The following is a 16,503-nucleotide window of genomic DNA, read 5'->3' as shown; positions in this document are numbered from 1 at the left end:
TGAAGTTCCCCTGCTGTACATTGTCTGACATTGTAGAAAGGCTCTTCCCTACTACTGTATATTTCATTGAAGAGAAAAAAACAATGTGTGACTGGTTTGATTTGTATCTCCTGTAGAGTTGCAAGAGTTTACAAAAACGTATCTGATGAGCAAGGTTTCTGTTAAAAAAATACTAGTTAAAGATTGGAGCACTTAATATGTGTTGCTGCAGAACTTAAAACATGAGAAATTTAAGGTAGTGAAGAAGCACTCTAATAAAAATTAATTATCCTTTATGTTTAAATCAGTCCACAGGGAACCAAAAATACCTGATGTAGTAATTTATTGATTTAAGAAATAGGATGAGTCAAGGGTATGAGATATACAATGAGGAAACTTGGGGTGTTTTTCAACTGTTTGTTGCTTATTTTGCAGATATGCCAAAAATAATGGCCCTTTCCTTTTTCTTCCTGAAAATTAAGTTTCTTAATCTATTGCTGTCTGCACCTCATTCAGCAATTAATGGAAATATTCCTCATTCCAATGTAAATGCAATTTAGTTAAGTCAGCTTTTGTAAATCCTAGTCTAATTCACACAAAGCTATTACTTTTTCCAGAGGGTGGAATCCACAGACCCAGTTTTGGATGCTTCTATCTCATCAACTCTTGGCTTACCCAGGAGGGAGATAGCCAAATTGCTCTGGTGATGGCAAAATGGTTCTGTTTATCCTCCACTCTGGAGGCAGACAGAGCCTTTCCTCTCTGTCTGTATGGCATTGTGCCTCTACAGGGAGTCCATCCCGTCAGGAATGTCCCTCTCACTGTGCTTTGTGCTAGGCCAGCCTCAGGGGAGGGCTGCTCCTTAGGATCCTTGGGCAGCCCTGGTGCAAGGTCCTGCAGATTGCAAAACTAGAGCTCCTAACATAAAGCTGCTGTCATAATCTAGTAGCAAAACCTGGTGAGTAAGTGGGATTTCAGTAGCAACTCAGTGCTGAAGTGGTTCAAGGACCTTTGAATTAAGTACGGTAAGCAAGGGGTTTAAGGGTGTATATTTACAGTTAAATGCCTGCCTCCCTCTTTTACATCTCAGCCTTATCACCTGCACAGAACTCAATGTGCTGAACAGGGGTTAAGAACCATGCTGAAACAACTGACAGGGTAGAGGATGGAAAGGTCTTTCATGAACAGTCTGTATTAAAGAAAATGTCAAGATGGATATTCTGATTTTGGAAAGCTTGTACTCCACAATAACCCTTTGTAAAAGAGGACTCTGAAGTAGAGGAGCTGTGGGAGAGTTCTGCTGCAGTAGAGGGAGAAAAGTAGCCCAGATGAACAACAGAACAGGAATGACATAGGAAATCTTCCACTTTTAATTTGCTAAGCTGAATCCAAAGATGAAACTCTCACAAATTATCCATACCACCATGGTTTAAAGGAGGGCTCTTGTGTTAGAGTGACCTTCTGTTTCCTCACAGCTGAAAAAGCACAAATGGGAATTGTAAGAGCAAGGATACAAAAGAGCAATAGAACTAGAGGTTTTGTCCTTCAGTGAATTTTGGAGCAACTATTGTGCAAAATGTGCTGCATCAGTCCCTAAAAGGCAGATATTTATAATATTTTTTTGTTGTCATGGTAAGTGTTGTACAAAAATAGCTGTCATTTCAACATATTTATGCAGCAGAGTCTGTGAATCTTAACTTCCCCTGAAAGAAGGCAACTGCTATTGGTAGAAGTCAAACCCATGAGAACTTCCCTACATAATGCATTTCTAAGGGTTTTGGTTGTGTGTATTGTTGCAAGGGTAATATCTGTAGACATGTAAGGATTTCCCAGTCGCTGCCCTCTTTAAGGACATTTGCTTAAATATGTTTAAATAAAATTCAATTTGTAATAATTATCCAACTATTTAAATGGCAATGGGGCAAAAACTCCTTGTTTATTGTAGCTACAGTGTACATTCAGGTATGTCATTGTTCAGTCCAGGAAGCCTTGGCTATTTTATAAAGAGATTGTTAAAATAGTGTCTATCACCTTGGGATCCAAAATCATTTTCTGATGGAGTGCAGAGTGCTGATTGTTCACATGACACGTGATTGTTAACTCCTGCTCTGGTCCCACATATGGTGAATTCAAAAATGCCCTGAAGAAGGGTGTCCAGCCTGGTGGTGCCTCTGCCAGCTCTGAGGAGCTGGTACCAGGCTCCACAGAGAAAATGCAAGTCATGAGCTGCACCTTTGGTTTGGCAGCAGTCGGGCAGGGAGCAGCTGCCAGATGCATGCTGCTATTTCTGTTTGTGCTGCTGACACAGAGGAAGTTATGGTTTATTTACTGGGAGCTGCTTTGTGTCTGCACTCACCTGCCCAGGCTCAGCTGTGAGCACAGGGACGTTTGCTCCCTGCCTGTGGATGGACACAGTGTTCATGGGCAGATGCTGAGTGCTGTGGAAGTTGTGCTAATTGAGGCTGCACTCCTTGATTTTGTGCAAGAGCTTGTCATGCCTCACTGCTGAGTTTGTCCAAGGAATTGTTTATTTGTGCTAAAATGGGAGGAAGCAAGGCCAGCTTCTTCATCTGCTTTTGCCTGTGAACCTAAGATGTTACTTAGAAGCTGGTAATGACTTTTGATTTCTCACAATAGTTTTTCTTGTGATACAGATTGATTGTTGGGAACACAAAGAGCCTTATTTTAGTTGATTCACTCTTTCATTGAATCATAGAATGACTTGGGTTTAAAGGCACCCTGCAACTTCCCTGCTGTGAACAGGGACATCTTCCACTAGATCAGGTTGCTCAGAGCCTCAACCAACCTGGCACTGAACACTTCCAGAGACGAGGCACCCACACTTCTCTGGACAGCCTGTGTCTGTGACTCACCACCCCCAGAGTTACGAATTTGTTCCTACCTAATCTAAACCTACTCTCTTTCAGTTTAAAGCCATTTCCCTGTGTCCTATCACTACATGCCTTTGTCCACTGTTCCTCTCCCTCCTTCTTGCTCCCTTCAGGTATTGGGAGGCCAGTTAGGTCACCCTGAAGCTTCTCTTTTCCAGGCTTGACATGATTTCCATCTGTCCATGTAGACCGGCTCTTCAGTGTAAAAAATAAGGTAAAAATCACATCCTTTTAAAAGCATTCAGTCCCAGTGCATAGATGTGTGTTCTGCAGATCATTATCCCCTTTCCTTCTGAGTGCTAGCTCTGTGTCTGATTTGGGCAACAATGGCATCTCTGTCACTTTTGGGCTGCAATTGCTTTTACAGAGCTGAATCTGAATAGCTGTTTCTCTCATACATTGAGAAGTATTGCCAATTTCAGCATATTTAGCTCTTTCAAATAGGATAAGTAAAATATATCTTCATTACTAAAGTCAGCAAGTACATCCAACATGCAGAGCACAGACCAGCACAATTTTTGTGAGTGGACCCATATCCAAACATCATCCTGTAAGCCAGTGAATTAAAGATGGTGCCTACTTGTTGCAAATAATGCTTAAATAAATCATTACTTCTTTACTGGATATCAGTAATCAAACTTAGTAATTGAATAATTGTGGAAAGATTTATATTCTGAGCAGAGCCTGAATCAGTGTTAACAATCATTGTTCTGTGTACCACAGAAGATTTAGTGCTTATATAGACATATTCTGATGTCCTCAGACAATCTGGTGAACTGCTGAAAATAGGTGTCTCAAAACCTTTATTTTCTTTTGATGCTATATTAGTTCAGGCTGTACCTGGGAGACAGCTATAGTGTATGAACCTACTGAGCCTTCTCTTTGCCTATTTCTCTTTTCTCCACAAAGTCATGGTTGTTCTCCATGTTCCACATGGTTATCACAGGCTTCATGCCTTCCCTGATTCTTGTGGTCTGTCACTTGCTCAACAGGTTTCCCATTTTTCCTGCACAACTGGCTTTTCAGTCCAAGGACCTGTGAATTGCATTTCCCCTCTGTGAGTGAGCACAAAGGCATTGCTTTCATCTCACTCATCACAGCTCATAACAGATTGTTCTGGACTGCTTTCATACCAATCTCCTGATCAAACAAAATATCCAACAGGGTAGACGTTGCACAGCACTTCTCTTGTGGTTCTTGGGGTGTTGCAGAGGATTTCAGAGCTTGTTACTCAGAGTATAAGTCTCCAGTGATGACTGACATCTCACTGCTGTGCTACAAGTACAACTTGAAATTAAACAGTGAAGACAAATTATAAAACAGGACCAAATTTGACAAGGAAACTCCACATTTACTTGGGCAACAATATTTTAAAAATGTCCTGGTCAGATGTGCTTCTCCTTGCCCTGTGTCAGTCTAATCTTCCTTGCTATTAAGTTACACTTCTGCTCATTTATTTTAAACATTGCCCACACTGGCCTCATCCAACCTGCCAACCTGTATCATCTCTAGAAATGAGACAAGTTCTGCAGCTGAAGTCTCTTGTGTGGCAAGCCCAGCATAGTTGTGTTCTCCTTTACACCAGTGCTGTGGCTGGGTAAACAGAGATGTTCCCAGTGCCAAATGAGGAATTCTTTTCAGTGGTATCAATTTTCAGTGCTCTGGCTGCCTGAAATGAAATATCTGTTAGTATGTTTACCATTACCAGTCCAGCTTCTTCAGGCTGTATTGATTAAATTTTTGTACTGTAAAAATACCATTTTGAACCCCAGCAAAATCGATATAGAGTGAGGTTTTATATATATATAAATTGGATTTGGATCAGGAAGAAAATCTTCATCAGATGAGAAATAAAGCTGGGTGAAAAAAGTGTGATAAAAGATCTCAGAAGAGGAAAAAGTTGCTCTGTCATTTCCCCAGCCTCTCTTGTATTTGCCCTCTAGACTTTTCTGTCTGTCCAATGATTGCTTTTCTACAAATAAATTTTCAAGCAAATTGAGGCTTCCAGTTTCAAAAAGATACTTGTAAATAGATGTAGCATTATCAGAACCTACCTTAAAGGGCTTTTTAAATGCAATTGCATTCATATATTTTGTGATACTCGGTAGTGCTAATGGCAACCTTCCTACTGGAGGCCAGAAGAGTTATTTATAGAGTACCTAATGCATCAAGAATAAGTTCAATGAGATGATGGAAGGATTATTTCCAGAGAGCAATTAAAACCACCACTTTATGGGTAGTAAAACATTGTGAGTAACCAACAGTGAGGATATGGCATTTCAGTTCCAGTGGGTTTATTTTATATGTTGTGGCCTGTGGTGAGAAGATAAGAAAGGTAGTTAGGTAACTGCAAGGCAAGCCTCCAGAAAGGTTTTATACATAGAACTTAGAGTAGGAAGGTTAAAAATTAATTAATGTTTGGGGAATGAAGAAGTTTTGGGGAAGTTTTACCTTTGGTAGATATAGTTGATGGTTGTGTGTTGTAGAATTTTGTTCAAACATGGCTCATAGAAAGAGGCCATGAAAATATACGGCTGATGGAAAAGTAAAAGGCAGATGAAAGCAGCAATTCTCAAGCCTGTTTCTATAAACAACAAAGTTCTCAGGCACATTTCTATAAACAACAAAGTTCTCAGGCACATTTCTGTAAACAACAAAGTTCTCAGGCTGTTTTGTCATAACAGGTAAAAATTCTGTCCTTGGCCGGTATGGGAAAGCAAAAGTAACAAACCACAGGTATTGAAAACAAAAGGAGGGGTTGATGTCTAATCTGTAACCTATGATGAGCTCGGGTTTTGCAATATGTATGAACTTAATTAACACCGTTATAAAATGTGCATGGTTGGATCAATAAATTGGAGTTCCGTGCTGATCAGAGGATGGGTCATCTCCCTTCACTTCCACAGTTGTGCAATAATTTTGTTTGACTTATCCCAAATAAGTCAGGGCTTCATGAAGTTTAGATTCCCCCCCCCCCCATTTATTTTCTGATTTACTGGCTATTCAATAGTCCTTTTCTGCAACTCTTGTCTCTCTGAGAAAGACCCAACCTCCTGAAATGCCTCTTTGCCTCCTGGTAGAACAGCTCCTGAGATAATACTGAGCAAAACATAAAGAGTGCCTGGGCCAGTCCTTTACTCAGATTTCAGCTGTGCTGGTTTGGTTTTTTTTAAATGCTAGTGAGACCACACAAAAGTTTATTTTCTGGAATCACTAATTCATTTCATAACAAAACCCAGCAATCTACTGAAGAGAAAATAGAAACAGGTTATCAGTCATGCATGAAAGAGAGTACTTAATATGAATTTAAGTATTAGGAGACATCAAGAAGGCATAAGGAAAAAATGGTATTTGAGGGGGCTAAGGCATGTCCATATTTGTGTAATTCATGGAAAGCTGTAAATAGTTGGAATAGGTTATGAACCTCTCTAACATTGTTCAGAGCCAGAAATGAGGGCAGATGCAATTTAGAGTTGGACTTGGTTTCTTCTTAAGATTTTTTCCAAATAATTCTTCCTTGGCTTAACATAGTTTTATATGCATGCTATAGTCTTGCTTCGTGACAGTGTCAGAAAGGATAAATATCAATAGCTGAATAAATTTAAGCATTCTAGTCTGATAACAGACTGTAATAGAAAAGTATTTCAGACAAATGTTTCAGGTCAGGTGAGATGAATCTCACTCTTTGAGTCTTTTGTTGAGATGGGCCACCATGTCCCACTTTGGGCAGGAAAGAATCTTTGGAAATGACTGTGAAAATTATTTTGGAGAGATATATGATAATAAATTCAATGCAATAGTTTTGCAGAAAGAGTTGCTTTGAATTTATTCACACAACGGTAGCACATTGTTGTGGTATTGTGAGGTGACCTTTAATATATTTCAGTGTCAGATATTAGCATGCAATGCATGAAGAGAAGAATAAGGAATGTTGCTGCAAGAGAAACTCAGATTGAGAGAATATTTTTTTGTGAAGATGGTCTGATAATGGTATGAATTGCCTGTCATAGTATAGCCCTGCTCTCTGTTGCTGGGAGCTTTTCAGTGATGCCAGGTATGATTTAATTTGAAATGATAATAAATGATCCTGTGAAGTCTTTTGCAGCTCTATTCTTTATAAATTTATGTTAAAATAGATCAGTCATTTGGGGATAATCTATCGTATTGATTTATTTCTGATGGCACTAAATTTCACATTAAGTTCTGTGGCAAGTTCCCATCACATGTTCCTCAGTGGTGTGGAGGATGGGGAAGAGATGGGCAACGCACCATTGCTGTCTCTCCACACAGGAACCTGATTTCAGTTTTCCAAAGGGAACATGTTCACAAAACCTGGCAGCTGACAGAGGAGAACTTCAGCATTAATGTTTTGAAGACATTTGCAAATCCCTTTGATTTCCATCTCAAGCTTGAAGACACTGACTAAAGCCATGTAGTACTGCTGTACCCCTGAAAAAGCTTTCCCTTGCTTGGTCATAGGTCACAGAATGGTTTGGGTTAGAAGGGATCTTAAAGATGATCCAATTCCAACTCCCCTGCCATGGGCAAGGGCATCTTCCACAAAACCAGGATGCTCCAAGCCCCATCCAGCCTGGCCTTGAACACTTCCAGGGATGGTTTATTGGCATAGCTGTGGCTGACTAAGAATGTTCAAAATTACATGCCTAACTAATGTTCTGTGACACTGCTGGGAAAGCCAAGATCAGATGCACTTAACATCCAGATTGCCAAAGAAATTTATGTAAATTGGGAAAATAACATAAGCTGTACCAAAAAAATAACATCTCTTCTAGTACAAATATGTACAATTTGATGTCTGCATGAAAGCTCTACTTTGCACTCCTAGGTAACCTTCTTTAAGGAGAACAAATTTCCATAAGTTTTTAAAGAAAAAAAAAAGCTCAAATGCTTTTGAAACTCCTAAAACTTTACATTTTTGAACTTTCTTGTGGTGTAAAAAATTATATTAATAAGTCAGTTGCTGAAAATAAAAGCTAGAACAGTGTTGTCTCCAGGACACAGCAGGAAGGTAATTTAAAACATGCAAACTTATTAAATGTAATGTATATTTAAAATGAAAAAACTTCTTTATTAGGGCTAGATAGGTGACTTTTTTGCTGCCTCTAGCAGTTAAGCTTATTGGGTGAAAGTCAGGGTAGATTAATTTCTAATCTTTATGGAAAACCACTTATTAAAAAATGGATAGCAAAATTATTAATATAATACTGAAAGTTTAGACTATCTGTAGAACAAGACTCACAACTGGACAAAAGTATAATGAGTATTTCATAGTATTTGGCCATTTTTGTTTACATATAGTTTTGTATTCCTAGCATGATTTTCTAGGAGTTATTTCTGACACATGTTGAATTAACATTAAAATCTTCCCTATCATTACAAATTATAAAATATTTAGCTTTAATTTCCCTTTTCATAACACATAAGTAGGAACTTATTATAAAACACATTTGAAAGAACTCATTGTTGACTTAGGTAATTAAAATGAAGAGTGTGGAGTGAATTTTTAATGCTTTTTAGATTAGCTCAGGAATGATCAACTATTTGTCTCCTCCTCAAGAATATGTACAAATAATGGTTCACAGCTCACATTTGCCTTTTTCCAAGAAATTAATGAGCATTCAGAATTAAGGGCATGTCAGTAAAAATTCTAGACTGAATTGAACATTTTTTAAATCTCTTCTTCATTAATTGGTGTGAGTCTGAGGACTTGGAATTTCAGATTTGATGCAAACTGTATTTGATGAAAGTCTGAGGAAGCTGCTGGGGTCAGCTGAGGCCATCCCCCGGCACTGTGCCAGCACAATGCTCACAGTGACTCTGCATGCCTGGGCTTTTTTCAAAACCAAAATTACCTTTCCAGGCCTGCATTTAGAGAACCTTGTTTGGATTTCAGAGTGTACAGGTACAAAAACTGCCACAGGGCCATGAATTACTATGAATTTGGGTGACTTGGTGTCCTGGGAACCCTGAAAATTGACATGTGCTGAGGAGTGGGGTCTCACAGACCAGCCTGCAGCCCAGCTTGGGCACAAGGTGTGCCCAGAGCTCAGGCAGGCAGGTGCATGTCCCACTAAACTGTGACACAGAGGAGTGGCAAGGAAGAGATGGGTTTGTGTAACCTAAACACCAACATGGTCGAGTAGCTAAGGTATTGTGAGCATGGCACTGTACATGGTAGGAATGAATGGCAATTAATGGAGCAGCACAAGTAAAGGCTTGTGATGTAATATCCCTGAATCAACTAATCCAAACTGTTCCTCTTGTCACCTGCCTGCCTCCCTTGTTACCTTACAGAAGTCATCTCTTTGCTCGTGTCCTTTGCAGTCAGATGACGGCACAGCTTGTGGCTCCTCAGCAGGACAGTCTCTGTCCAGGCTGGGATTTGCATCTCCTCCCTTATCCTGCCTGTATGGCTGCTTTGATCTCTCCTTGGGCTGATTTAGCTCAGCTAGCTGGCAGGTATTAACCCAGGAAAATAAACTGAATAATTATCTGACAGTTCCATGATCTGAATCATCTCACCAGTTTCCCATGCTAAGTGCTAGGCAGGGATCACAGAGCCACGAGATGGATGGAGAGGAGGAAGAAGAGTGGAATAGCTGTTTCAGTCAGAGAAGACATTTTTGGCTGTCTCAGCTGCTTGCACTGACCCACAGCTCAAAGCTCTTTCCCACTGTGCTGGCTCTGCTGCATTTTGTGGTGCTTTTGTGTCCTCTAGGACCAACTGCTTTGGAAGGAGGAAGATGCTCCCATGAACTGAACAGTTGCATGACTTGCTGTCCACCTTCACTTTTGTGTGAATTTTTGCCACATCAGCTTTATTTGAAGCTATTTACCTCGTTAAAGTTACTGTATAATTCCCCATTGCAGTTGGTCCCTGAGCACTCACTGGAGTATCTCATTTTGTCCAGTCTCTGGCAGAAACCCTCAATACAAACACAAATGCTAATGTGGCTCCCTGCTACACAAAGGTTTCTGGGCTTGTTTATCTGCAGGAGGAGTTAAGAAATAGTTTTGCATTTAAAAGCAGGACAACCTGAACTGATAATCCTTTTTTTGATCTTAGTTGTTTGAATTAGCTGTGGATTAAAGCTGCATGTTCTACCACAGCATTAATAGGATGACATTAGGCTTGATTTCCTGGCTTTGCATGAGAAGTCTGTGGAGAATCTTGGATTTACTTGGCAGAAGAATACATTATCATGGTAAACAGCACTTCTGAAGACTTATGAAATCACCAAAAAGAATGTAAGTGTCAAGGTTGCCTCAATGATGACAGAGTGTGAATTGGCTGAACTGCAGGTCAGCTAGGGTAGCTGAGGAGTGTCTGGTCCAAACTAAGAAACCTCATTTCATTACATCTTGTGCTTACAAAATTGGGCTTGGTTTTCATTAAAGATCATTTACACTCAATATTTTGGGGAAAAAAATTCATTTTTAGAAGGAAATGCAATAACTAGGTAAGTTAATTTCGAGTATGATCTCGTGTTGGAAAACAGAACCAAAAAAAAGTAGCCTTATGAGTGAAAACTATATGTACTGACCTAGGATATTTTTTTATAAGATAGTAATCTAGTATCCACCCTTCATTAAGGATTAGGACCTTAAGTTGTGTTTAAACATTTTATTCCATGTGTAGGGAAAACATGGAAAACTTTTTAACAGTTTAGGTCTGTTTAACTTTTTGGTTTTAAAAGGGAAGTGTGTGCATGATCTATCCCTGTCCCTGTGGTAGGAATGTGCCTACGTTGCCTTCAGCTCCATGCTGTTATTTCTTTTGTTTGTTTGGAAGATGAGTTTATCATGATCAGATTCTGTGGGGTAGTGCAGCCATGCATGCCATGTGTGGGAATGTGTTCAAGGTTTTCCACAGCTGGTTTTTGGGTCTGTTTACAGACAGAGAAGAGGCAGGAACTGCTAGCACTGCTGACAGGGTCAGAAGCTCTATGCATTGCTTGGTTTCCCCACTTCAGCCATTGCCAATTCTGTATTCCAATGCCTACAGTCTTCCCTGAAGTTTTGGAATCAGTTGAACTAAGCCAGTCCCAAAGCTGCAAAGGAGTGTGTAGTAGAATGTCAATCCAGAGGATCAAAATGACCATCAGTTCCACCTACCTCAGTATATTGTAAACTACACAATATTTCTTAATATCCTCTTAACAATCTTTTCCAGTTGAAGTAAAATATCAAAAACAATAATTATAGTAAAATAGAGGGAGATCAGGGGAGATCAAGCTCAAACCTCTAGCAGCCTAAATTCTTAAAGTATTTGCTAGATTTAATTTTACGAGTAGACCGATGTCCAGGCTGGAACAATAGTTCAAATAAAACCAGTGATTCCCTGCCAGTCTGCTTGGGACTGATGCTTTTGTGATCTGATGGGATCAATTTACTTCCTAAACATAGGAGCAAGTATTTGGACATCTTCAGTACCAATGGAATAACAAAGCAAGTCCTCCTATAGTCCTCCAGGCAATCTCCCTGGTTTCCAAGGAACAAGCAAGTAGCAAAACAAAAGAGCCAAGACAAATTATGCAGCAAGGAAAAAGAAATCCTTTCCAGTACCTGCAGGCAGGCAGTCCAAGGCATGAAGCAGTAGATGAATATATGATCAGTAGGCAGCAATCAAGACTTTCTAAGGTATAATGCCCCAGACTCTGCACAGTTTTTCATTTCAATATAATAGAGCAGTCTCTTTTCTTGTCTTACATACTGTTTTTCAGGAATATCATAGAATCATGTCCTCATTCCTAAGGACAATACTATGCAGTTGCTTTTACTGAATTTTGTGTGATGTTCTTTACCGTGCCTTCTGCTTCTGAATTTGAGTTGGACAATGCTCTTGCAGTTTGTCACTCACCCATCTTTTTAATTGTGCACTGTGCTCTCGCCCTGGCTATTACCAAAAATAAGGGCTAAGCTCTCACTCAAGACAGAGCCCAGCATGTCTTTGATGTCACTGTGCTGTTCCAGTTCTGTACTGCTTTTTTCTTCATGTTAAAATGATTGGAAGATAAGGTTTCAATTTAAACTTTAAAAACTTTTCTTGGTATGTAAGTGACAGCATTTGTCGCTACAAATGCTTTTAAGGGTGTTTATATACAATACTTCCAAGATCTAAATGATCATTGTTTAAATCTGTCAAGGGAAAAATCCTGCCACAACTAAATATGTAGCACTGACATTTGAAATGGGAGTAGACATGAGTGTTTGGCTTATCCTTTAAGTGTTATCAGCTGCTTTCTGAGAGGAAGAAGGAGGAGACATTTCTGTAGCAGGTTAATTACAGGATAACAAGCAAATCCTGTGTCTTTACAATAATTATACTAAATAAATTCAAACTACATGGAACCTTTCTATAATGAAACCATTCTTCTCACGCAACAACTTTAGTATACACATAAGCAGAATTGCAATTAGCAAATGGTGGTGTATTGAAACAATTCAGGACTTTCATATCACTTCACAATCAGGGCTCTTCTACAGTGCCCAGGTAGAGAAATCTTCCAAGGGCAATGAAGGAGGTGTTACTTGAAACAGCTTTCCTGGTTTCTTAGCAGTTGACTCATGAAGGTCAGGAAGGAAAAAAAAAGTCTGAATCCTTGAAAGCCATTTTAGAACTGGGGGGATCTGAATGGCCTGTAAGTCATGTCATGTTGCATGCTGCTGTCAGAGTGAGGTGCTTGCCTCATCTCTTACTCCTTTTGTGGTGGCTCTCTGTCCTACAAGTGAAAGCCATTTTGTCATCACTACAGACATTTGAATATCTGTAAGATTGGTTTGCATATATGCATTTTATGTGCTACTTTATTCTTTAGTTCAGTTCACAATATTTGAGTTTGTAAGAGATTTTAGAGCTGAGTCTCAGAAGATTTAGTCAAAAGATAGACTCTTTCATGTCATTGTTTTGTCTGCTTCACATCTATTACTCTACCCTTTGCAAAGCCAGCATTTGCAGTCCCCACCCCAAATAAATAAACGATAAATAACTGCTAAAGAAGGAGGCAGCCAGATTGCATAAGGTCAGTACTGAGTGATAAAATCCCATGTTTGATCCAGCTGAGGAGTGACATTCATACAGAAGTGAATTAGTCTTGATGCTAAGTCTATTTTCAGTATGGAAGCGCTGTTCCACGTGGTGTACTTTTGTTTTTCTGTGCAGAGCTGTGTACCCTGGACTGTGGCAGCCACGGTGTGTGCTCCAGAGGGATTTGCCAGTGTGAGGAGGGCTGGGTGGGACCCACCTGCGAAGAGCGGACCTGCCACTCGCACTGCGCCGAGCACGGGCAGTGCAAGGACGGCAAGTGTGAGTGCAGCCCAGGATGGGAAGGGGACCACTGCACCATTGGTAAGGGCCTTTTGTACCTCAAGAAATGAAATACATAAAATCTTAATCCAGTCCTACACAGATCACCATCATTCTGATTGAAATCTGTTTGGAAAAACTGAGACTCAGAATCCAGGCAGATGTGAAAAAGGTGCCTCTGCATTCTGTCCCACAGAACAGCAACATGGCACATCTCTCTCTGTAGATTATTAAAATTATTAAAACTTAATAACTTTTAAATTAGTCTTTTATTTCCTGTGTAGAGGAAATAAGATATTGTTTTAAAAAAACCACATAAAGGAAAGATAGCTCAGTCCTAACATATCTTTGAGATGTGTTCATACGTGAATTTTGTAGTCAGGAAGGAAAAAAATGTTTAAAAACTAGAAGGTGTGAGGGAACAAAGCTACTATTTACCTTACATAATTCTTGCATTAAATATCTTGCCTTTCTGTCTGAAGATTTACATATTTTACTTACTGCTAATGGTGTTTTTCCTAGCACTGACTGCTAACAATATTCCTAATAAGGTAAAGCTTTCAGATCATTTTAGAAGTCATTAGTCTACTATAAAAATGTAATAGTTATATTTTTAATGAAATTGAACATTTTTTTGCAAAGTCTAAGAGTGTTTCTCCCTGAAATGTCCCAAAGTGAGATCATCTTCTAATTTTCAGAGATTAGCAGCATAAGGTCTCATATTTGTTTCTTGAAAAAAAATCTAGAATGTCTTATCTTTATCTGGAGCATTTTAACGTAATTCATTTCCTAGCTCTAGAATTCACTAGATCAAGAATTAGGTTTGTGATGGAGGAACAGCCTAATTTTCTGAAGATTGTTTAGAGCAAATCCAGAGAAGGACCAAAATACTTAAGATAAAAAGACCTGCTGTTCACACAGTGAACAGGCAGTGCCAGGTGTGGTCCCTGCACGCTTGTCATCAAATGGAGAACGATCACAAACACAATGCTCTGGTCACAGCAGCAGGAATAGATCTGCCTGCAGGAAGAGGGAGACATTTTATATCTAACCCCCAGGTGTCAAGCCATAAGCAAATGTATTTTCATTTGGTACAGAAGTTTGATCCATCTCAGTTTTGTTCTTTTCTTTTTTAAGCTCACTACTTAGATGCTGTTCAAGGTAAGTTTTTCGTGTCAGCATTCTAAAAAATAATGAAAATACACAAAAGTATTGGGAATGGAGTGTTTTCTGTTACTCATTTTGTTTGAGCTTCTGTACTGCTAGGTTCCCAGAATAGATGACACATTTTTTTATGAAAATATATATAGATATATATGCACATACAGAGATTTACAGCAGAAAGTGCAGTTTTTAATAAGTAATGTGCTCAATTCATTTGCAAAGTTGTACCAATGTAAGCATGTTTTACAGGGCCATCTGATGTGCTGTGTTAGGCAAATCCATTTTTTGCTCTTGTTTACCATCCAAAGTAATGCCAGAGCTGAGGACTTGCTAAAAAGCTTGTGTTGATACTGTCTCCCATGAGAAGTAAAAAAAGTATTGTTTTGTCATTTATGCTTGAAGTAAGTTTCTTTTGCTAGAGCAATGCTCTCGTTTTCTAAAGCTGTCTGTGCCAGATGTGATCTAGTTCTCTTCAAATCATTTGATACAAGAGTTAAGTTTGATGTTGCTTTGTGTTTGGTGCTGTTCATTTGATTCCTGTGCATTGCTGTAGGTCCTGCTCGTTCATGTCAGTGTGAGAACCTTCCCAGTGTGACAGCACTCCCTGTGCCTGCCCCACACCAGTGGTGCACAGCCCCTCCCAAAAATGCTGCTCACTGAAGCACCAAAATAACCACGAGTTCAGAAAGACCTCAGTGCTTATTTTCTGTTTCTTGTTTTATTTCTTTGGAATTACATAATAATAAAAGCACATAAGCATTCATTTTATTGCATTTATAGACTTAGGGGGTAACCATACACAGTAGCAAAATGTAATAATGCACAAGAAATTAATTAACTCATCAGGACAGTGATTGAAAGTGGAAAAACGTCCACATTACCCAAAAAAGCTCTCACATCCTGCCCTTTCCCCAACTCCCTGAAAGAGGCTTTTACTGTATCTTGGTGGTTGCCAAGTTCATGTTGTTTTGGAGTAGCATCTTCCATAACTCAGTGTGAGAAAATGGTGCCACCCATCTCCAGTTTTTCTGAGCAAGAGAGTCAGACTCTCTGATCCCTCTGTTTGCAGATGTGATTGATAGACTGTGCCAAGGGTGTGAAGGAGGGAGATCATGTGTCTCATGTAAAGTTACCAGGAAATGTGCTGCATGTGGGGCTGTGAATCACAGCCTGACAGACCAGATTCTCCAACTGGCTCCTCCAAACTCCAATTGAAGCATCTCAGGGCTGTCAAGCACTGATTCTTCTCTCCTCCTCAAAAATGCCCTCTCCTTGATAACACCTATGTGTTGATGATCAGTATCAGGTGCACAGGGGCTTTCAGACCCTGTATGTCCATGCTGGCAAAAAGAAAGGAGCCAGTTTAGAATTGGTGCCAGTCACTCTGTCAGTCTTACTGCCAAGCTTTATCCATTGTCCTTTGGCTCCATGTGTGACATGGTGAGGATCTGAGATATGTCTGAGCTGGCACTGCACCATGCACGCAGATGGACATGAGTGTACACATCCAGGAGACCATTCCTCTCTAACTCTTACAGGCAGGAAATCTAGATGTGAATGTCCAAATTACTACTGATTCAGAGCTTGCAAGTCTGTAATTGAGAGGATGCTACAGTCCTTGGTCCAGTTTTAGTCTAGAATCAGCACCACCAAGGGGCATGTGTTGGTCCTGTTGGAATTAGCTTTAAAGGAAGAGAGTGGAACAGGAAGGCAGAGCTCTCTCAATTGCCTTCTGTGGGAAGAGTGTGTTGTAGCATAAATCAAATTGGCTTTTTCTCAGTCAGATGAGTATTTATGAACAGAATAAAAAGGTCACTTCCACTCCCTGCAATGTGTGGGATTATGTCCACAGATGCCAGTTTGTCATTTAGACAATGTTTTCCATGTGTATCTTTGATATAAATCTTGACTATGTGTGTGATATTGTTAGTGAACTATAGTTTATTTTTCAATAGAGAAAGAGATGGACATGACTTTATACCATGACTTTACTCACTTTACTCCTCTGCACAAAATATTAAACACTAAAAATCCTTATTCCTCACTGAGAAACTACTTTTGGGTAAGCAAAGGGAAGGACACAGTTGGGGATTTTTCCATATTTGGCCAGAAATGTAAGTGGCTCTCAAGCTGTGAACATTT

At 39.6% G+C, this 16,503-nt stretch overlaps 1 protein-coding gene across 1 annotated transcript in view; it reads left to right on the top strand.

Moving 5' to 3' along the window:
* TENM1 (teneurin transmembrane protein 1) overlaps positions 1 to 16,503 on the top strand; it is a 306,681-nt gene that overhangs the window by 194,361 nt on the left and 95,817 nt on the right. Inside the window, exons 12-13 of the mRNA XM_059482796.1 lie at positions 13,054 to 13,239; positions 14,335 to 14,358. Of these exons, the coding sequence (XP_059338779.1) occupies positions 13,054 to 13,239; positions 14,335 to 14,358 (210 nt within the window). The remainder of the gene's footprint in view (positions 1 to 13,053; positions 13,240 to 14,334; positions 14,359 to 16,503) is intronic.

This window comes from Ammospiza nelsoni, chromosome 15 (genome assembly GCF_027579445.1).
Source record: "Ammospiza nelsoni isolate bAmmNel1 chromosome 15, bAmmNel1.pri, whole genome shotgun sequence".
NCBI lineage: Eukaryota > Metazoa > Chordata > Aves > Passeriformes > Passerellidae > Ammospiza > Ammospiza nelsoni.
The sequence above is the reverse complement of the archived record's forward strand: the minus strand, read 5'-3'. Positions and strand labels throughout refer to the sequence as shown.